The following is a 25055-nucleotide window of genomic DNA, read 5'->3' as shown; positions in this document are numbered from 1 at the left end:
ATTTAGAAAAACAGGGCTGCCTGCTTCCAGAAACAATCCATGGGTTATGTCTGGTATAGGCCTCATTCACACGTCAGTGTTCGGTCAGTGTTTTCCATCAGTGATTTTGAGCCAAAACCAGATGTGGCTCTAAACACAGAACAGATGCAGATCTTTCCCTTACACCTTATGTCTGTGGGGGCTCCAATCCTGGTTATGGCTCACAATCACTGATTGAAATCACTGACCGAACACTGACATGTGAATGAGGCTATAGCAGCACAGTTCCTCGGAAGTGAACGGGGGCAGAGATGCAATACTAGATATAGCCTGTAGACCGGCGTGGCACTGCCTTTAGAAGAAAGCAAATCTTGTAAACCTGACCACTCCCTTTAAAGGGTTTGTAAAATGAAGGGCCAGAATGCTGCCCTGAGCTTCCATCAGTTCTGCTCAGCTGTCAGAGCATGTGGCATATGGATTCATAGAAATTATAAATGGGTTCTATACTCCACACACTCAGGAAAGCCAAGCACAGGGTCTCTGGCCGCTCGTTTTACAAAAGTTTAGCGTCTCCCCACATGGACAAAGGCAATGTGTTGGATCTCCATGGGAGGCATCTCAAAACAGGTGAACTCAAACCTATAGGCACCTGCATGGAGAGCAAGAATACACTTCTGTGGCATGCAGACATTACTTGGCGGTTACTGGGACTGACTAAGTAGGAGGTATCCCTCCAACCTCAACCAATTTGACAGATATGTATGTGCACGCTAGGCTGTACAGTTGGAGAGGCTGAAGAATATGGCGCATGTGTCCTGTTCTATTACTAGGATACTCACCAGGCATTGTGTGGTTGCCCAGTGTGCACCAACATCACCATGCTCCTTGACGGACAGACTGGGTGATCAGAAGAAGTCCATATATACACACATGCATCATCTTCTGGCCTAACATATCTAGGAAGAGGACACTTAGAATATCAGTCAGAAACATCTACCCCGATACATGTGGCCTGACTAACTGGAGAAGACCTTTTTGCTCTTCCACGAGTCCCTGCTATCCAGCAAACACAGGGGAGGAATCATCACACTCTTCACTGACCGCCTCACTGTGCTCGGATAGTTAAATGAGCTGTGCAGTCTCCACGGATCAAGAGATCTCCAAATACCAATTTAGATGTTTAAGCAGGCAGCCAAAGAAAATGAAACTGTCCGTGGAAGAGGAACCGTCTGATGGCGGATGTCAAATCACATGAGCTCAGAAGACAGGCAAGAACAGAGCTCAAGACTGCTGCAGAGCAATGCTGTGTAACAAGGCAAAGCTCAACCACCAGTGGATTGGGAACCTACCTCAGATCTTTAGTCATACATTTTTTTATACTTCACATAAAATCCCCAACCACACAGAAAGATCTACACAACTCTGCATTATAATCTAGTTTAAAAGGATGAGCGTTTCAATAGGAAGCACTTCCCAAAAAGCAGTAGCCCCCTAAGAACCTGTCTGATGCAGTGTTGTCAAGAGGACCTTGTCTGGATCCAACTCACCCAAAAACTATGACATATCCACTTCATCCCTACTTGACCAGTGGCATATACAGTAAGTGTGTATGCGAGAGCACTAAAGCGGTTTGCTGTTCCTTTGATATTGATCACCTATCCTCACGATAGTCCGGCAAGATCTGATCAGCGAGGGTCCGACACTCTGAACCCCCGGCCTCAGCTGTTCTGCAGGAGCTCTGGAGACAGAACTACACATCTCTGTCCATTGTGTGCAGAGAATGGAGCTGGTTATTGCAGAGTGGTCCCCCTGAAATGAATGGGAGCAGTGCTGCAGCAAGCCACAGATGGAGCTGTATAGTTCTTTCTCCAGAGCTACTGCAGAACAGCAAATTGGTGGAGGTGTGGGGTGTCGGACCCCCGTCGATTCAATAATGATGGCCTATTAGCATGGCTTCATGAGAGATCAGTCATGTCAAACTAATTTAATCCGTTTCTATGAGGAGGTAAGTTCTAGACTTGACAGCGGCGAATCAATGGATGTCGTATATCTGGACTTCTCCAAAGCATTTGACACTGTACCACATAAAAGGTTAGTATATAAAATGAGAATGCTCGGACTGGGAGAAAACGTCTGTATATGGGTAAGTAACTGGCTCAATGATAGAAAACAGAGGGTGGTTATTAACGGTACACACTCAGATTGGGTCACTGTCACTAGTGGGGTACCTCGGGGGTCAGTATTGGGCCCTATTCTCTTCAATATATTTATTAATAATCTTGTAGAAGGCTTGCATAGTAAAATATAAATTTTCGCAGATGACACTAAACTGTGTAAAGTAATTAACACTGATGAGGACAGTATACTACTACAGAGGGATCTGGATAGACTGGAGGCTTGGGCAGATAAGTGGCAGATGAGGTTTAACACTGACAAATGTATTATTCCTTCCCATGTACATAACTTTACAAGTCACCCGTACATACTAAATGATAAAACACTGGGTAACACTGACATGGAAAAGGATCTAGGAATTTTAACCCTTTCATGACCAAAGGTCATTGATGCCCCAGTGTCCAGGTCAAAATTTACAAATCTGACATGCGTCACTTTAAGTGGTAATAGCTTTGGAACACTTTTACTTATCCACGCCATTCTGAGATTGTTTTCTCGTGACACATTGTACTTCATGACAGTCATAAATTTGAGTCAATATATATCTCCTTTTTTTAAAAAAAAATCCCAAATTTACCCAAAAAATTTAAAAATTTGCAATTTTCTAAATTTCAATTTCTCTGCTTCTAAAACAGAAAGTGATACCTCATAAAATATTTATTACATAACATTCCCCATATGTCTACTTTATGTTGGCATCATTTTGGAAATGTTATTTTATTTTTTTAGGACGTTAGAAGGCTTAGAAGTTTAGAAGCAATTCTTAAAATTTTTAAGAAAATTTCCAAAACCCACTTTTTAAGAACTAGTTCAGGTCTGAAGTCACTTTGTGGGGCCTACATAGTGGATAACCCCATAAATGACCCCATTGGAGAAACTACACCCCTCAAGGTATTCAAAACCAATTTTACAAACATTATTAACCCTTTAGGTGTTCCACAAGAATTAAAGGAAAATGGAGATGAAATTTCTAAATTTCACTTTTTTAGCAGATTTTCTATTTTATTACATTTTTTTCATTAACACATTAAGGGTTAACAGCCAAACAAAACTCAATATTTATTACTCTGATTCTGCGGTTTACAGAAACACCCCACATGTGGTCGTAAACTGATGTAAGGGCGCACGGCAGGGCGCAGAATGGAAGGAGCGCCGCAAGGTTTTTGGAAGGCAGATTTTGCTGGATTGGTTTTCTGAACGCCATATGTTTTTTATTTTTCTATCGATCGTCTTGTGCAGGGGCTCATTTTTTGCAGAAAGAGTTGAGGTTTTTATTGGTACCATTTTTGGGTACATAGGATTTTTTGATCATTCATTATTACACTTTATGGGACAAGGTGGCCAAAAAATTGGCTGTTTTGGAACAGGTTTTTTTTGTTTTTTTTTACAGCGTTCATCTGAGGGGTTAGGTCATGTGACAGTTTTATAGAGCAGATCGTTACGGATGTGGCAATACCTAATATGTATACTTTTTCTTATTTATTTAAGTTTTACACAATAATAGCATTTCTGAAACCAAAAAAAAATGATGTTTTAGTGTCTCCATAGTCTGAGAGCCATAGCTTATTTATTTTTTGGGCGATTGTCTTAAATATGGGCTCATTTTTTGCGGGATGAGGTAACGGTTTGATTGGTACTATTTTGGGGTATATTTGCCTTTTTTGATCGCTTGGTGTTGCACTTTTTGTGATGTAAAGTGACAAAAATGGCTTATTTTTTTTACACCGTTTTTATTTTTTATTTTTTATGGTGTTTATTGGACGGGGTTGATGATGTGATATATTTATAGAAATGGTCGTTACGGACACGGTGACACCTAATATGTGTGGTTTTCTGTTTGTTTGTTTTTTTTTTATAGGAAAAGGAAATTTATTTTTTACATTTTTATTTATTTATTTTTACTTTTATTATTTTCACATTTTTTTTTATCAGTTCCCTTTTGGATCTTGAAGATCCAGTGGGGCTGATGGTTGTACTATACTTTGCAATGCTCTTGCATTGCAAAGTATAATACAATCAGATGCCTGTAGGTGGCAGCACTGGACGCCTATACCATGGCAACCGGACGCCTTTGCAAAGCGTCCGGTTGCCATGGCAACCATCGGGCGCTGCGATCGCAGCAGCCCTGATGGTTGAGAGAGAGGGGGCCCCCTCCCTCTATTACCCCCATGGATGCCGCTACTGCGGCATCTATGGGGTTACAGCAGTGTCAGCATAGAGCTGACACACGCTGCTGATGGCGGCGGCTCAGGAATGGAGCCGCCGCCATCACACACACACACACACAAGGGGGACCGCATCGGGGGCAGGGGGCACCGCTGGAAACGGGGGAGGGGGGGCAGCATTTTACTTACAGATCGGGGCAGGAGGGGGCGGACCGCTTCGGGGGGGCAGGATAAGATGATCGACACGAAGGAGGCACAGATCGGTGCAGGAGGGGGCGGACCGCATCGGGGGCAGGACCGCATCGGGGGCAGGACATGAACAAGGAGGGGGCACAGAGGGGGCTTCAGGACACATTACCGATTTCAGGCTGTGATCTGCAGAGCGCAGATCAGAGCCTGAAACCGGCATTTTAACACTGCCGCGATCCGATTGGTTAGTCTGCACAGACTAACCAATCGGATCGATTGCCGGCAAGGGGCCACTCTGATTGGCCCCTTGCCGGCATTACCGCACTGTATGCTGTCCGTGACAGCAGCAGGACAGGGGCAGAAGCTTAAATCCAAGCGCTTTGCAGCGCTTGGATTAAAGAGCTGCCAGAACGTGTATATACGTGGTAGCTGCACGGGGCATGTGCAGCTATCACGTATATATACAGATTGCAGTCGTGAAAGGGTTAATAAACAGCAAACTAAGCTGCAAAAAACAGTGTCAGGCAGCTGCTGCCAAGGCCAATAAGATAATGGGTTGCATCAAAAGGGGCATAGATGCCCATGATAAGAACATAGTCCTACCACTTTACAAATCACTAGTCAGACCACACATGGAGTACTGTGTACAGTTCTGGGCTCCCTTAAACCGGGCAGACATAGCAGAGCTGGGGAGGGTCCAGAGGAGGGCAACTAAAGTAATAACTGGAATGGGGCAACTACAGTACCCTGAAAGATTATCAACATTAGGGTTATTCACTTTAGAAAAAAGACGACTGAGGGGAGATCTAATTACTATGTATAAATATATCAGGGGTCAGTACAGAGATCTCTCCCATCATCTATTTATCCCCAGAACTGCGACTGTGACGAGGGGACATCCTCTGCGTCTGGAGGAAAGAAGGTTTGTACACAAACATAGAAGAGGATTCTTTACGGTAAGAGCAGTGAGACTATGGAACTCTCTGCCTGAGGAGAAGGTGATGGCGAGTACAATAAAGGAATTCAAGAGGGGCCTGGATGTATTTCTGGAGTGTAATAATATTACAGGCTATGGCTACTAGAGAGGGGTCATTGATCCAGGGAGTTATTCAGATTGCCTGATTGGAGTTGTTTTTTTTTTTTGCCTTCCTCTGGATGAACTTGCAGGATAACAGGCCGGACTGGACGGACAAATGTCTTTTTTCGGCCTTCTATACTAATTTAAAATGCAGCTTTGGGCTACCTTTCAAAGGGGTTGTCTCATTTCAGCAACTGGCATTTCTCAAGTAGACAATTAGGAAAAAGTGTGCAAGCACGGCCACTGCTGATGGATTGAAGGGTGGTCGAAATCCCTGGATACGAGCAGTGCATAATGTGACGGGAAAGAAAAATCTATATGGGCAATCACAATACATTAGTAAGTGTCTTGTATTAAAGGATTGGTCATTAATACCAGATCGGTGGGGGGCCAACTTCTGGCAACCCCGACAATCAGCTGTACGTAGCAGAGTTCGTACGAGCGCTGCATTCTCTTCACTGCTTACCTGATCGCTATCGCAACCACTGCGGTGAGCAGGTGTCATTACAACAATTTCAAGTGAGTAGGAAGGAGCTGTCCCACTGACGTGAATGGGACGGCTGAGATGTAATTACATCTGCCCAGTGCTGTGGTTGTGATGACGAGCAGGTGAACAATGAAGGAAAGGCTGCGCTTGCACGAGTGCCACTTTCTCTTCAAAACTGCTGATCAGCACGGCTGGGGTGCTGGAAGTCAGACCCCCTCCTCCCCGATACAGATATAAATATTACAAAAAAAGCAAACAACCCCTTTAACTTTGTCTACATGATAAATGTCATTTGCTGAAGTGAGACGGCCCCTTTGAGCTTTGGGAGAGAAATCCGGTGGTGGCTAATGGTACAACTACACCGGTCTTCACTGCAGGACCCTGTACAGAGCTGCACAGGTCACCAATTCATGCACCTCAGCAAATAGGACTTCTGAAATGAAGTGGGATATTAACCACCTCCGGACCGCCTAACGCAGGATCGCGTTCCGGAGGTGGCAGCGCTGCGCACAGTCACGCATATACGCGTCATCTCGCGAGACGCGAGACTTCCTGTGAACGCGCGCACACAGGCGCGCGCGCTCACAGGAACGGAAGGTAAGAGAGTTGATCTCCAGCCTGCCAGCGGCGATCGTTCGCTGGCAGGCTGGAGATGTGTTTTTTTTAACCCCTAACAGGTATATTAGACGCTGTTTTGATAACAGCGTCTAATATACCTGCTACCTGGTCCTCTGGTGGTCCCCTTTGTTTGGATCGACCACCAGAGGACACAGGTAGCTCAGTAAAGTAGCACCAAGCACCACTACACTACACTACACCCCCCCCCCGTCACTTATTAACCCCTGATCACCCCTAATCACCCCTGATCACCCCATATATACTCCCTGATCACAACCCTGTCATTGATTACCCCCCTGTCATTGATCAACCCCCTGTAAAGCTCCATTCAGACGTCCGCATGATTTTTACGGATCCACTGATAGATGGATCGGATCCGCAAAACGCATCCGGACGTCTGAATGAAGCCTTACAGGGGCGTGATCAATGACTGTGGTGATCACCCCATATAGACTCCCTGATCACCCCCCTGTCATTGATTACCCCCCTGTCATTGATTACCCCCCTGTAAAGCTCCATTCAGACGTCCGCATGATTTTTACGGATCCACTGATAGATGGATCGGATCCGCAAAACGCATCCGGACGTCTGAATGAAGCCTTACAGGGGCGTGATCAATGACTGTGGTGATCACCCCATATAGACTCCCTGATCACCCCCCTGTCATTGATTACCCCCCTGTAAAGCTCCATTCAGATGTCCGCATGATTTTTACGGATGCACTGATACATGGATCGGATCCGCAAAACGCATCCGGTCGTCTGAATGAAGCCTTACAGGGGCATGATCAATGACTGTGGTGATCACCCCCCTGTCATTGATTACCCCCCTGTAAAGCTCCATTCAGATGTCCGCATGATTTTTACGGATGCACTGATAGATGGATCGGATCCGCAAAACGCATCCGGACGTCTGAATGAAGCCTTACAGGGGCATGATCAATGACTGTGGTGATCACCCCATATAGACTCCCTGATCACCCCCCTGTAAAGCTCCATTCAGATGTCCGCATGATTTTTACGGATGCACTGATACATGGATCGGATCCGCAAAACGCATCCGGTCGTCTGAATGAAGCCTTACAGGGGCATGATCAATGACTGTGGTGATCACCCCCCTGTCATTGATCACCCCCCTGTAAAGCTCCATTCAGATGTCCGCATGATTTTTACGGATGCACTGATACATGGATCGGATCCGCAAAACGCATCCGGACGTCTGAATGAAGCCTTACAGGGGCATGATCAATGACTGTGGTGATCACCCCATATAGACTCCCTGATCACCCCCCTGTCATTGATCACCCCCCTGTCATTGATCACCCCCCTGTCATTGATCACCACCCCTGTCATTGATCACCCCCCCTGTCATTGATCACCCCCCCTGTCATTGATCACCCCCCCTGTCATTGATCACCCCCCCTGTCATTGATCACCCCCCTGTCATTGATCACCACCCCTGTCATTGATCACCCCCCCTGTCATTGATCACCCCTCTGTAAGGCTCCATTCAGATATTTTTTTGGCCCAAGTTAGCGGAATTTTTTTTTTTTTTTTCTTACAAAGTCTCATATTCCACTAACTTGTGTCAAAAAATAAAATCTCACATGAACTCACCATACCCCTCACGGAATCCAAATGCGTAAAATTTTTTAGACATTTATATTCCAGACTTCTTCTCACGCTTTAGGGCCCCTAGAATGCCAGGGCAGTATAAATACCCCACATGTGACCCCATTTCGGAAAGAAGACACCCCCAGGTATTCCGTGAGGGGCATATTGAGTCCATGAAAGATTGAAATTTTTGTCCCAAGTTAGCGGAACGGGAGACTTTGTGAGAAAAAAATTAAAAATATCAATTTCCGCTAACTTGTGCCAAAAAAAAAAAATTTCTATGAACTCGCCATGCCCCTCATTGAATACCTTGGGGTGTCTTCTTTCCAAAATGGGGTCACATGTGGGGTATTTATACTGCCCTGGCATTCTAGGGGCCCCAAAGCGTGAGAAGAAGTCTGGTATCCAAATGTCTAAAAATGCCCTCCTAAAAGGAATTTGGGCACCTTTGCGCATCTAGGCTGCAAAAAAGTGTCACACATCTGGTATCGCCGTACTCAGGAGAGGTTGGGGAATGTGTTTTGGGGTGTCATTTTACATATACCCATGCTGGGTGAGAGAAATATCTTGGTCAAATGCCAACTTTGTATAAAAAAATGGGAAAAGTTGTCTTTTGCCAAGATATTTCTCTCACCCAGCATGGGTATATGTAAAATGACACCCCAAAACACATTCCCCAACTTCTCCTGAATACGGCGATACCACATGTGTGACACTTTTTTGCAGCCTAGGTGGGCAAAGGGGCCCATATTCCAAAGAGCACCTTTAGGATTTCACAGGTCATTTACCTACTTACCACACATTAGGGCCCCTGGAAAATGCCAGGGCAGTATAACTACCCCACAAGTGACCCCATTTTGGAAAGAAGACACCCCAAGGTATTCCGTGAGGGGCATGGCGAGTTCCTAGAATTTTTTATTTTTTGTCACAAGTTAGTGGAAAATGCTTATTTTTTTTTTTTTCATACAAAGTCTCATATTCCACTAACTTGTGACAAAAAATAAAAACTTCCATGAACTCACTATGCCCATCAGCGAATACCTTGGGGTCTCTTCTTTCCAAAATGGGGTCACTTGTGGGGTAGTTATACTGCCCTGGCATTCTAGGGGCCCAAATGTGTGGTAAGGAGTTTGAAATCAAATTCTGTAAAAAATGACCTGTGAAATCCGAAAGGTGCTCTTTTGAATATGGGCCCCTTTGCCCACCTCGGCTGCAAAAAAGTGTCACACATCTGGTATCTCCGTAATCGGGAGAAGTTGGGGAATGTGTTTTGGGGTGTCATTTTACATATACCCATGCTGGGTGAGAGAAATATCTTGGCAAAAGACAACTTTTCCCATTTTTTTATACAAAGTTGGCATTTGACCAAGATATTTATCTCACCCAGCATGGGTATATGTAAAAAGACACCCCAAAACACATTCCTCAACTTCTCCTGAATACAGAGATACCAGATGTGTGACACTTTTTTGCAGCCTAGGTGGGCAAAGGGGCCCACATTCCAAAGAGCACCTTTCGGATTTCACAGGTCATTTACCTACTTACCACACATTTGGGCCCCTAGAATGCCAGGGCAGTATAACTACCCCACAAGTGACCCCATTTTGGAAAGAAGAGACCCCAAGGTATTCGCTGATGGGCATAGTGAGTTCATGGAAGTTTTTATTTTTTGTCACAAGTTTGTGGAATATGAGACTTTGTTTGAAAAAAAAAAAAAAAAAAAAAATCATCATTTTCCACTAACTTGTGACAAAAAATAAAAAAATTCTAGGAACTCGCCATGCCCCTCACGGAATACCTTGGGGTGTCTTCTTTCCAAAATGGGGTCACTTGTGGGGTAGTTATACTGCCCTGGTATTCTAGGGGCCCAAATGTGTGGTAAGGAGTTTGAAATCAAATTCAGGAAAAAATGAGGAGTGAAATCCGAAAGGTGCTCTTTGGAATATGGGCCCCTTTGCCCACCTAGGCTGCAAAAAAGTGTCACACATCTGGTATCCCCGTACTCAGGAGAAGTTGAGGAATGTGTTTTGGGGTGTCTTTTTACATATACCCATGCTGGGTGAGATAAATATCTTGGTCAAATGACAACTTTGTATAAAAAAATGGGAAAAGTTGTCTTTTGCCAAGATATTTCTCTCACCCAGCATGGGTATATATAAAATGACACCCCAAAACACATTCCCCACCTTCTCCTGAGTACGGAGATACCAGATGTTTGACACTTTTTTGCAGCCTAGGTGGGCAAAGGGGCCCATATTCCAAAGAGCACCTTTCGGATTTCACAGGTCATTTTTTACAGAATTTGATTTCAAACTCCTTACCACACATTTGGGCCCCTAGAATGCCAGGGCAGTATAACTACCCCACAAGTGACCCCATTTTGGAAAGAAGAGACCCCAAGGTATTCGCTGATGGGCATAGTGAGTTCATAGAACTTTTTATTTTTTGTCACAAGTTAGTGGAATATGAGACTTTGTAAGAAAAAAAAAGAAAAGAAAAAAAATCATCATTTTCCGCTAACTTGTGACAAAAAATAAAAAGTTCTATGAACTCACTATGCCCATCAGCGAATACCTTAGGGTGTGTACTTTCAGAAATGGGGTCATTTGTGGGGTGTTTGTACTGTCTGGGCATTGTAGAACCTCAGGAAACATGACAGGTGCTCAGAAAGTCAGAGCTGCTTCAAAAAGCGGAAATTCACATTTTTGGACCATAGTTTGTAAACGCTATAACTTTTACCCAAACCATTTTTTTTTTACCCAAACATTTTTTTTTTATCAAAGACATGTAGAACTATAAATTTAGAGCAAAATTTCTATATGGATGTCGTTTTTTTTGCAAAATTTTACAACTGAAAGTGAAAAATGTCATTTTTTTGCAAAAAAATCGTTAAATTTCGATTAATAACAAAAAAAGTAAAAATGTCAGCAGCAATGAAATACCACCAAATGAAAGCTCTATTAGTGAGAAGAAAAGGAGGTAAAATTCATTTGGGTGGTAAGTTGCATGACCGAGCAATAAACGGTGAAAGTAGTGTAGGTCAGAAGTGTAAAAAGTGGCCTGGTCTTTCAGGGTGTTTAAGCACTGGGGGCTGAGGTGGTTAAGCTCCACACCAATTAAATGTTAAAGGGGTTGTCTAAGTAAAATAAAGATTTGGGCAGAAACTGTAAATGGTGTAAATAAACAATAAAAGCCATATTTACCCCTTTCCTCCCCTGCGCCATGCTCCACTCCGCTGTTTGTTCTCCCAGATGCAGCGGTGGTGTTCCCTGCACGTCACCACACTGTTGCAGCCAATCAGTGGCCTCAGCAGTGATGTCCTGTATGCTGCTGAAGCCATCGATTGGCTGCACAGTGACCTAGGTGTGCAGAATGTCACTGCTGCAGCCAAGAAGATGGCGTCAGTGGTGTGTGACAAGAGTGCAGTGCTGGAAGCCGCAAAGCAGAAAAATGGCAAGTATCTTTCCAATTCTTTTGTTATTTTAGACCTTTTACAGCAGCTGGCCGAATTTTTAGGTCTAGGATGGAGCGTATCTATGTTTAAGTTTAAAGTGCACCTTCAACAGGTCCTGAGACCGCACAATCGTTCCTACACGTTGCGCCCTGCTCCTCTGCCCTAGTGATGGGTGGCTCCTGGCCCTATGAAATGTCAGAGGTTTGCTGACGCGATAGGCAAAAAGGAACTGAAATGAATAAAGTGCAACGCCTCCAACAAAGTGGAAATACCCAGTGCGTATGATTAGTCAGCTGGACACCATAACTCTCAGAAGCATAGAAGATGCTTTCAGTGTCCGCAACGCAGAGCGAATTAAGGACGACAACATGATTCTCCAAATTCCAGTGAAAATACAAAAAGAACATTCTGGGCAGATATTGTCCAATACAAGCAAAGACAATTCTAAGGAGGTCACTTCTACAAAGCTTAAAACCCGAGGACAGCGCTTTCCAAAAATAATTTTGCAAGGATGAAAAGAAAGGTCGTGGAGTAGTGGATGAGGGCAGAACAAAGAGAAGCACACGATAAATCAGAGGAAGGGCGCCGCGCACAGTGTTCAGCCCAGAGACACCATCCACTAGGCCCCCAGAGCGCACCCGCACCGGGAGGACACAAGACCACAGCGTGAGTAAAGTAAATCCCAGCGAGTGCTTAGAATGATCTTCAAAGCTTTATTGCTTCATATTAGATCCAATTCATGCATGGACGCGTTTCAGCATATCCAGCTTTCCTGAGCTGATGAAAGCTGGATATGCTGAAACGCGTCCATGCATGAATTGGATATAATATGAAGCAATAAAAGCCTTGAAGATTATAAGCACTCGCTGGGATTTACTCATGCATACAAAAACCTGACCTCAATACTGTAATGGTTATATAGGGTTGTTACAATATCAATGTATGAAAACTTTATTATTAAAGGGGACTTCTGATTCAGCTTTTATAAAACGGTAGTCTCACATTAAGGGTTGTTAAAAAAATTATATATATATTTTTTTATTTTTTTTTTATTTTTTTTAGCAGGGCAGCTGTGGAGGGTCCGACTGCTAAAAAGATCCCCAATTACCTTTAGGCTCCATTCACACGTCCGCAACAGTCCTGCAATTGTGCGGACCTATTCATTCTATATGGGGATGGAACGGATGCGGAGAGCGCCCACGATCTTCCAGTCCGCAGCTCCGCAAGAAAATAGAGCATGTCTTATTCTTGACAAGAATAGGCATTTCTATTAGGGTGCCGGCCGGGTGTATTGCGGATCCGCGATGCACTACGGACGTCTGAATGGAGCCTTAATAAGGGTCCTGGTTCCAGCACTTCAGCTGCCGTCACCTCTGAGGTCAGCGATGGGCCGGCATGTCACACTTCCAGCCCTTTTTCAAAATGATTAATACTGGTGTAAAGGGGGCGGGTGGCTACAAAACGTCCCCAACGTGTAATTTAGTGGGCCTTAGGGACGCTCCCTTATACAGCACCAGAAACCAAAAAGCTTTTCTAGGTCTTTAAGGAAGCAATATAGAATCATGGAATATAGTGGGGGGGGATGTAACTGGTGTGAAGGAAAACTGGCTAAGTTGCCCATGGCAACCTATCAGATCCCACCTTTCATTTCTCAGACCTCCTCTTAAAAATGAGAGGTGGAATCTGACTGGTTGCCAAGGACAACTAAGCCAGCTTTTCTCTACACCGGTTTTGATAACTCTGCCCCCGCTGTATAGACTGAACTATGCAAGTGTGATTTTCTTCTAGTAACTTGGATGGAGGTTCTTACAAATAAAAGTCCGCTGAACCCACGGATTCCAGCAGTAACGACCGCCAATCTTATGTGTATAGGAGTACCCGATTCTCCCACAAAGAATGATGCCAGGAGAAAGACGGACAGGGCATTAAATTTCCTGATCCCACCGATCCCACAGGAGATAACCTCCCACCAGAAGTGTCTGGTAGCAGCCGATTCCCCTCTGCCCATTGAGAAGACGTGCATTATCAGTCTAACCAAGCATGCTTGTGTCTGGGGTGGTCAGCTGCGAGGGCAGCTTTATCTATCTTAACAAAACCGCCCCCTTCCTCTGGAACTGCCGTATCTTCTCCACTATGACAGGTCCAGGCAGTGAAAACGTCATCACGCCTGGCCCTGTCCATCAAAGTGCAGCAGTTAGAGAGAGCAGAGCCTCTAGGTGTAATGGTAACGCCCCCGTTGCTCCTAGAGGCTTATTTGCATATATAAACCATAATTTTTCTCAGCAATGCGGCACGTATGAACATGGGGCACACAGATGGCTTCAGCTGCCAACCGCACATGGAACAGGTCAGTCCATGTCATAGGTACAAATCTGCTGACAGATGCCCTTTAAATCATGATTTATGTTAAACCCTAAATGACCAGCTAGTTTGTTTTTCAGGTTTTTTTTTCTCCGCATGTTTAAGCAGTCATACCTACTTTTACATTGACATGGCTGTATAAGGCCTAGTTTTCTGCAGAAGAAATTGCATTTTTTTTGTGCTGTTTCAGCGTACAAAAACATTACTTTACAATTTCTATACTTTCTGCATCGGAAGTATAGATTTTAATATACAATTTTTTGGGGGGGAAAGTGAGGTGACAGAAAAAAAGTCTTCAAAAAGTTTTCAGATGCAGCAATGTTTTTTTTTGGGGGGGGGGGGCAGTGATTTAAACTTTTATATTTAAAAAAAAACAACTTTTATTAAAAAAAAAATCTAACAAGCAGTCTTAGTATTTGTATTCTGCACCATTTGTATTCTACAATGAATTTTTATCCATTACAAAATACATCAGTTTATTTCAATGCACTGCTACCTGCAGACCTGCACTGGAATATACCATAGGCATTGGAACCTCAAGCAGGCTCCGTCATATCACTGCAATATAACAGCTTCCCCCATCTTGGCTGGGGGAAGCCGTTAATGGCGTGGGAGCACACAGCTCCCGCATTTTCACTGCCGAGATGCCGTGGTTGCTTTTGACCACAGCATCTGAGTGCTTAAATGTCTGTGATTAGTTATTGTCGATCGCTGACATCAGCCCCGGGCCTCTGCTGTGTAAGGCCTCTTGCACACGACCATATGCACTACGAGATATACAGTCAGTGAGCGGGCCATATGTCCCAGAGCGGCATTGATCGTGCGCACACAGCATTATAGATTACGGCACGTCTATTATCATACGAGTGTGGGACAAAAGTCCTGCGGGCGGCCCGACGTCCACAGCATCATTGTAATCTATGATGCTGTGTGCTCCCGTGCACACGACCAATGCTGCTCTGGGACATATGGCCTGCTCATGGACCGTATATCTCGAAGGGCATACGGTCGTGTGCAAGAGGCCTAAAACAGCAGAAACCTGGTGGCTTTGTTGCTCACAAGCGGGCGATGTCCTGCAGGGGTTAAAGGGAGCTGGCGAGTACGAAATACAGGCCTATCTGCAGGCAGGAGGACCTGAGCAGATGGATGTATAGTTTTGTAGGAAACATTATTCATTTAAATCTCTGCTCTTTCTGTGCTTAGGAGTCATGTGAGAAGTGCTACTCTGTAACGGAGCTAATTCTGCATGAATGTGGACCAGGTTAGGTTCTTATTACATATCATATCACTATATCTATATATTAGGGCTGCACGATATGGAAATTTTGTGCGATTGCGATTAGGGCCCTAAAAATTGCGATAACTATGTGCGATGCGATATTTTAAAGGGAATTGTGCTAGAGGTCTATTTGCTTGGATTTTCCCATATGAGCCGCTGACGCGGCTGGGTATGACGCCGTTATGTGGGGGGATCTGTGGAGGACGCCGTTATGTGGGGGGATCTGTGGAGGACGCCGTTATGTGGGGGGATCTGTGGAGGACGCCGTTATGTGGGGGATCTGTGGAGGACGCCGTTATGTGGGGGATCTGTGGAGGACGCCGTTATGTGGGGGACCTGGGGAGGACGCCGTTATGTGGGGGACCTGGGGAGGACGCCGTTATGTGGGGGATCTGGGGAGGACGCCGTTATGTGGGGGATCTGGGGAGGACGCCGTTATGTGGGGGATCTGTGGAGGACGCCGTTATGTGGGGGATCTGTGGAGGACGCCGTTATGTGGGGGATCTGTGGAGGACGCCGTTATGTGGGGGATCTGTGGAGGACGCCGTTATGTGGGGGATCTGTGGAGGACGCCGTTATGTGGGGGATCTGTGGAGGACGCCGTTATGTGGGGGATCTGTGGAGGACGCCGTTATGTGGGGGATCTGTGGAGGACGCCGTTATGTGGGGGATCTGTGGAGGACGCCGTTATGTGGGGGATCTGGGGAGGACGCCGTTATGTGGGGGATCTGGGGAGGACGCCGTTATGTGGGGGATCTGGGGAGGACGCCGTTATGTGGGGGATCTGGGGAGGACGCCGTTATGTGGGGGATCTGTGGAGGACGCCGTTATAGTGGATGTGTGGTATGACACATAGGGCCATGAGGGGGGCCAGCATAAGACATATAGCATCTTATGCTGGTCCCCCTCATGGCCCTATGTGTCCCCTCATGTGTCCTAAACTGCGCACATAACTGGCTTTGCGTGTAAAGTATTTTACTAGTGTGTAAAACAATCTCTCCTATTGATAACAGGTCCAGCCTCTGTACTCACTGTCACTATGAATGCACTGCAGCGAGCTGGCCGGCGCGTGACTGACGTCACTTAGTAACGCTCCTCCCACTTCATGAAGCAGGAGCGTTACTAAGTGACGTCAGTCACGCGCCGGCCGCTCCGCTTGCTGCCGTTAGCTGCAGTGCATTGCATTCATCGTGACAGTGAGTACAGAGGCTGGACCTGTTATCAATAGGAGAGATTGTTTCACACACTATTAAAATACTTTACACGCAAAGCCAGTTATGTGCGCGGGGCCCCTTCATATATAAATCGCGGCATTTTCGGGTCGGCCAAATCGCATTTGCCGATTATCGCGATTCGATTATTTTTTTGATTTATCGTGCAGCCCTAAAATAAATATAAATATATATATATATATATATATATATATATACACACATATATACACATACATATACACACACACACACATACATACACACACTATACATATATAAGGGTCTTCCTGACAACCTGGGTACAAGCTTTACTGTACAGAGCTTTTGGCTTTAAAAACTAAAAAAAAAGAGTGATGAGTTGGGAACCTCGTTACTAACTAAACATGCAGTTAAAGGCACAAGATAAGGTATCGTACAAGTTTTAATTGTAATATTACAAGACGTGTGGATGGGCAATAGTGACAATCATATTACCAGCAAGGACAAGTGGTCTTCATAAGGTCCTCCATTCAATATTCCTCTCCTGGTTCGGTTCCTGTACCCAGTGCTCTGCACCACTGGTTGGTCATCTTTTTTCAGTGTCTCTTTATGGCTTGCTGCGACAGTACTGGCATAGTCCTGACTTGGAAAAACTTATTGGGGGGAAAAATTGTAATCTTAAAGAAAATGGACTATAAGTGGTTACCTTTGGCGAAATTACAAACAGCGTTTACTTAGTGCCAGTCTGCTATCACAATGCTCTGACAACAGGCATCCATACAACATCATCAAGTTAAAGGGATATTCCGGCAGGTAAATGTTATCCCCTATCCACAGGATAGGGGATAACTATCAGATCAGTGGGGGCCCAGCGATAACGGGGTCCCCGTACCCTCGGCTGCTCCCCTGAAATGACCGGAGCGGCTGTCACACGTGAGCGCAGCCACTCCATTCATTTCTATGGGAGTTCCAGAGATGGCTGAGCGCTCTACTTGGCTATCTCCGAAACGCCCCATAGAAATGAATGGGGGGGGTCTGCATGGGTTATGGGGCCCCTGTTCTTGTGGTCGGTGGGGTACCAGAGATAGAACCCCCCACCGATCTGATAGTTATTCCCTATCCTATGGATAGGGGATAATTTTTACCTACCGGAATACCCCTTTAAAACTGTTGCTGATATACTCCATGATAAATTAGAACAATGGAAACAGGGATGGTGGCTGTAGGGGCTCAAAAAGTGTTTTGACGCCTTATGAACCTAAAAATTTCCAGGTAACTGCACAAATTGTGGTTTTATCACTTTCTTCATAAATCATACTATAGACATAGGTGTCAGTAAGGGCTCCCTCTGATTGGAATTCCCCTCCTGTTAGCTAGCGGGGACACTCCCCCACAAAGAGCGATCCAACTATGGAGGAGTCAATCACTAATTATAAGGTCACCTATTCATTAGAAAGGGTGCCATGTAATACCACACGTCTCCTATAGCAGCTGCTATAACAGCACCTCCATAGATAAGCTGATCGATGCCAGCAGGTCCTCATTTACTATGTGTCACTTAATGTCCAGATGGGACAATCCCTTTAAAGGAGTTGTTGGAGTGCTTAATACTGATGACCTATCCTCAGAATATCAGATCGGTGGTGGGTTGACTCCGGGCACCCCCACCGTTCAGCTGTTTGAAGAGAAGGCAGTGCTCATACAAGTGCTGCCTTCTCGCCACCATTAACCTGCTTGCCGTTGATATCGCAGTGGCGTGCAGGTGTAATTGCAGCTCCTCCGTCTCATTCAGTTACACGGAAGTTAACGGGACGGAGGAGCTGTAATTACACCAGCTCGCCGATGCGATATCGAGCAGTTAAGAGAACTCATCCCTTTAACATTCTATATAGCATCTTTTTCTATTAGTTTATTGCCAAGAATTAAAAAGTTCTACCTACATTTGTACCCAGAGTCCAGCTCAAAGGCGTTTATAATTTTCAGCAGACCATCAACCAGGAGCTTGAACCTAGGACTATCTTGGAGACTTCTACAAAAACATAAAAGAAGAAAAATTAAAAGATTACCTTTAAAAAGACAAAACCAGTAAGACAAACAAAAAAGAATATTTAAGCCTTAATGGCGGACTTACCTTTTAGTAACTTCTTTCTTGCACAGAGGACACTGGGCCCGACCTTTCTTCTTCTTGCCGAGAAGCTGAAACATGCAAAACCTGGAGGAGGGGATCGAGTTAGTCAGATTCCTGACAAATAACCTACAATTCTTATAATAAAAGATTTGTTCTGACTAGGGGCAAGTCTGAGCACTTTGGGTGGGACTTTTCAGGTGCTCCATTAGACATTCTTGTCTGTGAGGAAGCTGGGCCAGACGTGTGCGCACCTGCATTACAGCGCATGGCGTCACTGACTGAACCAAACCACTGGTAATGGATTCTCACAGAGAAGGAAGGCTAGAGAGTTTTTACATGAGCAGATGCATGGAGTGTTGTCAGAGTTGGCTGCTTTCACACTAGCGGCACGGACCTCCGGTAGGCTGTTCCGTCGGGTGAACAGCCTGCCGGATCCATCCTGTCGCTAGTGACCGTATGCCTGCAGCTCCATCCCCATTGACTATAATGGGGGCGGAGTTCCGGCGAGAGGCTTCCGGAATAAATGTCGGACATGTCGTAGTTTTATTCCGGCAGCCTCTTGCCGTGCCACGCCGGATGTCCGCCCCCGCCCCATTATAGTCAATGGGGATGGAGCGGCAGTCCGGAGGCACACAGTCACTAGCGGCAGGATGGATCCGGCAGCCTGTTCACCCGACGGAACAGCCCGCCGGAGGTCCGTGCCGCTAGTCTGAAAGTAGCCTTAGGCTACTTTCACACTGGCGTTTTGGTTTCTGTTTGAGATCCGTTCAGGGCTCTCTCAAGCGGTCCAAAACGGAACAGTTTTGCCCTAATGCATTCTGAATGGATAAGGGTCCGCTCAAAATGCATCAATTTGCCTCCGTTCCGCTTTGGTGTCCGTCTGACGAAACTGAGCCAAACGGATCCGTCCTGACACACAATGTAAGTCAATGGGGACGGATCCGTTTTCACTGACACAATAGAAAACAGATCCGTCCTCCAGTGACTTTCAATGGTATTTAAGATCCGTCTTGGCTATGTTAAAGATAATACAAACGGATCCGTCCTGAACGGATGCAGACGGTTGTATTATCTGAACGGATCAGTCTGTGCAGATCCATGACGGATACGCACCAAACGCGAGTGTGAAAGTAGCCTTATGACAATCACTGGACTCAGCAGTCTCATGCCATATACCAGTGAGACTACTTACTGGGTGCAAAGGAGAAGTGGTATATACTTCTACATCACTGCTGCAGCCTTGTATATAAACACCAGAAGGACTAAGGCTCCATTCACACGTCCGCAATTCTGGTGCGCATACGTTCCGCAATTGTGCGGAACGGGTGCGGACCCATTCATTCGCTATGGGGACGGAATCTATGCGGACAGCACACAGTGTGCTGTCCGAATCCGCGTTTACGGAGCGCACCGCCGATCTTCTGGTCTCAGGCTGTGGAAAAAAAAATAGAACATGTCCTATTCTTGTCCACAATAGTGGACAAGAATAAGCATTTCTATGGGGGTTCCGACCAGGTGTACTATGGACGTGTGAATGGACCCTTAAAAGGGCTTGTGCCCAATTTAAAAAAAAAAAAAAAACACACTCATCTTTCAGCAGTCCAGCTGTTCCCGGGGCACTGCCATGTTCCCAGCTGGTCCAGAAGTGGCTTGGTCCAGTGGGTGCTCTGGCCAATCACTGGTCTCTGCAGTCAAATGCTAGAACGGCAGGTCGCCATTTTAGCACATGTGACCACTGAGCCTACACTTCCAGTCAAGCCGAGAACAGCGCAGCGATGTGGGAACAGCAGGCCCTCTGACAGGTGAATTATTATTTTTATTTTTGGGGGGGGGGGGGCACAAGTTACTACCACTGGAGTTGACAGCTCCTAGGTTGGACAACCATGTCAAGCTGCGGCACTGACAACGGCAGGGGAGAAACAAGCAAGTGCAGGACGGTATTTTATTTTATAGCATCTGTTGCAGGAATCCGCAACCTCCAGCACTCCAGGCGTTCTGAAACTACAACTCCCAAAATGCTCCTTTCACTTTTATAGGAGTTAGAAGAGCTGACGACCATGTTTGCATGTTGGCAGTTGTAGTTGTAGTTTTGCAGCAGCTGGAGCGCCGAAGGTTGCTGATTCCCGGATCAACGGGCACGTCTTTAAATAACTTCAACAATCCCTTTAAATTCAGCAGTTTTAACCATTAAAGGAGTTGTCCGGTTTGTGATAGGAGCTGTAATCACACTGCACCATAGAGTTGAATGGAGCGGATCCGCAAAACACAGACATCGGCGATGTGCGTTCCGCATTTTGCGGACCGCACATCGCCGGCACTTAATAGAAAATGCCTATTCTTGTCCGCAATTGCAGACAAGAATAGGACGTGTTCTATTTTTTTCCAGGAACGGCATTGCGGACCCGGAAGTACGGTTTCGCAATTCCGTATCCGGTCAGCACATCGTGCTGCCCCATAGAAATGAATGGGTCTGCAAAACGAAATTGCGGACGTGTGAATGGACCCTTTAACTGCAATAGAAATTTCAAGAGCAAGAAACAATGAGTCGACTACAAAGGCCTCACTGTTACTTCCAGGTATTTTTAGCTGCGAGAAGCAGAGGATAGTAACAGTGCCGGCCGAGGCGTGAGAGCAAGGGGAGACCTTACAGGAGGTTTTCTTTACCAATAGCTGCTCAATGAGGGACAGGTCCATGTGTGCCATACCTGCAAAAGATATGATCACATCTGGTGGCCACAGGCTCCTTCATCAGGTCCAAGCTGTTCAAAATACAAGACACAAACCGTTATTCTTCTCGGGGCGATAAAAGACGTTAACCAATGTCTATGACCGATAAGGCTGGGTTCACATCACATTTTCCCCATATGTTTAACGTATACAAAAAACGGATATGTTAAACTGATGCCATACAGTGGCATCTGTTCACCAAGAGCTCCATTGTTTAAAAAATTACAATAAAAAAAACTTTTTTTTTACCAGTCTGTGCAAGATACAAGAACATGGTATGGAGATAAAAAAAAATAAAAAAAATTGTCAAACGAAGAAAAAAATAAATAAATAAAATAAACAGTGGGGGGGTAGGTTTCAAGTCTGAAACGTCACATTGTCACATTACATGCAGGATGTAACACGGTTATAGGGATTATTCAATTTTTTATCAGCCCCTTTCAGAGTGGAAGGATCCGCTGTGGAGTTCATACTTACCTGGTCCCCGAGTTGAATAACCCTTTTAGGGCTCTTTCACACAACGCGTCCCTTGTGGGAATCATGCTCTGTGCGAGATTGGGACCTATGACACGGGCTGACCTGTTACATGTGCGCTTGGCAGCTGAAGACATCTGTGTTGGTCTCATGTTCATATGTGCCCCCATTGCTGAGAAAATAGATGTTTTAATATATGCAAATGAGCCTCTAGGAGCAACGGGGGCGTTACCATTACACCTAGAGGCTCTGCTCTCTCTGCAACTACCGGGACCTCTCCACTTTGATTGACAGGACCAGGCAGAGTAAACATCATCACACCTGAGACCGGACCCTGTCAAAGTGGAAGTCAAAGAGCTGATCCTCTAGGTGTAATGGTAACGCCCCCGCTGCTCCTAGAGGCTTATTTGCACATATTATCATTTTTATCAGCAATGCGGACACATATGAACATGGGACCAACACAGCTGCCAAGTGCACATGTAACAGGTCAGCCAGTGTCATGGGTACAGATCTGCTGGCAGATGCCCTTTAACAGCGCCAACATTGGTCTGATGACAATCTTCTGCTAAAGGCCCAGACCCAATATAGAAAACCTACTGCACTAAATAAAAAAAATGTCCGCTTGTCACATTTACAGCTGATGTGCCCATTTAAAGTTGCCAAACTGAAGTCAGTGATGCCTGTAATGAGCCCTGAATCGTTCAGCTCAAATTTAATTAAATTTCATGACTAAAAGAAGAGCGTGAATATTCGGCTGACATGTTACAGGACGGCGGCGTGCGGCTTCACCGCGGCACTGACATTACTTGTCTCCTCTGGAGCAAAACAAGGGGAGACAACTCCATTTAACTTGCAGGAATCAATCACACCTCGGAAACCTTTCTTTACATGGCCACCTTTGATAACATCTGAGAAATAGGCACACAAAATAATCTCTTGCCGGCTTTCTGACAAAATGTTGTCTCCGGGAAACATCTCATCAGTAAATGCCATTTCATCAATATATGTTCCGGGGAGACTGTAGGAGAGCGCTATTTGTCTTGTACACAAGCTCCGGTGGCTGCTTCGGGAACAGAGGCGGAATATCAAAAAGATGGGACCACCAGGCGGCATTTCGAGAAAGCCAATTACTAGAACAACACAATCACTGGGGGCCGAGATACTGACCATTATAAAAGTACATGAAAACAAAGGGGAAGAAATGAACGCTGGAAGGGAAAGCGCGCAAAGATGAACACCGCGAACCGTCAGAAGTTCAGCCGCAGAAAGGCCTCTGGCCAACGTATTACCGCAAATCAACCAAAGACATAAAGAAATGGATAAAAGAAAAAGAGGGGGAAAAAAGAAACTTCAGGGCAGAGTTTAAAAAACGGAGTTTCAGGGGAACCAGTGACAAAAAAAACGGGTAATGGAGGACCAAAGGGAGAAGAGTGGTGACCATGTAAGCAGCTGGAGATGCCTGCTACACGGTGCGCTGGAAGACCGTATGATCAGTCGTGGTGAACGCCAGGAGCTATGTGGGCTTCTCATACACTAATGGAAGATGAACAAGCATTTGCGAAAGCTTAGAAGGGGATACAATGGTAGCAAACATTCAGCTGTGAGAAGCATAAGGCTTTGTTCACACCTGCATTATGGCTTCCATTTAGAACAGAAGCCACAATGCTGACAGGAATCAGCCACAAGTCGGACACCATCGACGTATGGTGGAGCTCAGAGACTTAGAATTGGTTTTTTTTGCGGACCGTATGCGGAACTATTCATTTCAATGGGTCCGCAAAAAAAACCCCAAAAAAACGGATGTTACTCCGTGTGCATTCCGTTTCCATATGTCCGTATTTTCTTTCCACAACAAAAATAGAACATGTCCCATTTTTGTCCCCATTACTGACAAGGATAGTACTGTTCTATCAGGGGCCAGCTGTTCTGTTCCGCAAAATACGGAATGCACAGGGACGTCATCCGTTTTGTTTTTCTTGCGCACCGCAAAATACATACGTCGTGTCCATGAGCCTTTAGGTTCAGTCTTGCTGTCCACCACTTTACCTGGAAAACTAATGCAGTTTTCTCCCCAAACGTGATGGAATCTGCAACAGATTTAGCGCAGGGCAAAAGAGAGCATCGGCGCATGAACTGCTCAGATGCTCAAGCCAGGGGGGCTGAAAATGGAGGTATGTGCGGGTTCAGCTCTAAACCCGGACAACCCTGTTAAGGGGGTTAAAGAATACGAACATGACGGCTAAATACTAAAACAAACCTGTCAGGAGAGGTGACAAGTCCTCTTTAAAGGTCATCAGTATCTGATCGGTGGCGGTCCGGCACACATCTGTGTCAGGGGCTTCTGTTGCAGATTCCATCACATTTGGGGGAAAAACTGCATCACTCCACGTGGCAGCCTGTTCCACACAACCCCTTAAAACGTAATGACATATGTATGCGATTATGCGTTAAAGGGGTTGTATCATCCAGTCTCAGTCATTGGGGGCATATTGCTAGGATATCCCCTTCCGCGCCCCCCCCCCCCCCCCCCAGCCTCTCCCAGGGTCTGTTTAGGAAAAACTGACGGGTTTTGCACGCAAGTTCAGTCAGTTTCGTCTGTGCTTGCGTTCAGAGTTTCAGTTTTTTCCGCGCGGGTGCAATCACTTCTATGGAGCCAGAACTGCGTGAAAAACAAACAATATAGAACGTGCTGCGATTTTTTCCAAACGCAAAAACGATACGTGAAAAAACAACGCTCATGTGCACAGAGCCGTTGAAATAAACGGGTCAGCATTCAGTCTGGATGCCATGCATTTGCTTCACGCATCGCACCCGGACGGAAAACTTGCTTGTGTGAAAAAGGCCTTACAGCAATAAAGCTGCAGCAGAAAGGACACACCCTTGAGCTGCCAGCTTGAAATAAATCTAGCAGAGCAATGAATGAGAAGATCTCTGGATCCATGTGAGGTACAGGGCTGGTTCTAGCTTTCTTAGAAATAGATCATCATGTACGATATGATGTCTGGTCGTCGTGGGATAACCTCTAAAAATACTGACTCGTGTTTTTCTCACATAACTACAAATTGACTATTTTAATACATGCACTTGCAGAACTATAACAAATTTGCTCTTTTCAACTTCGGGTCCATTCAC

The 25055-nt window shown here is 45.5% G+C and overlaps 1 protein-coding gene across 1 annotated transcript in view; it reads right to left on the bottom strand.

Moving 5' to 3' along the window:
• BRCA1 (BRCA1 DNA repair associated) overlaps positions 1 to 25055 on the bottom strand; it is a 145880-nt gene that overhangs the window by 108813 nt on the left and 12012 nt on the right. The window contains exons 3-6 of the mRNA XM_040436854.1: positions 21425 to 21478; positions 18723 to 18803; positions 18532 to 18620; positions 17087 to 17244 (exon numbers count right to left, since the gene is read on the bottom strand). Of these exons, the coding sequence (XP_040292788.1) occupies positions 17087 to 17244; positions 18532 to 18620; positions 18723 to 18803; positions 21425 to 21478 (382 nt within the window). The remainder of the gene's footprint in view (positions 1 to 17086; positions 17245 to 18531; positions 18621 to 18722; positions 18804 to 21424; positions 21479 to 25055) is intronic.

Source organism: Bufo bufo, chromosome 6, assembly GCF_905171765.1.
Source record: "Bufo bufo chromosome 6, aBufBuf1.1, whole genome shotgun sequence".
NCBI lineage: Eukaryota > Metazoa > Chordata > Amphibia > Anura > Bufonidae > Bufo > Bufo bufo.
The sequence above is the reverse complement of the archived record's forward strand: the minus strand, read 5'-3'. Positions and strand labels throughout refer to the sequence as shown.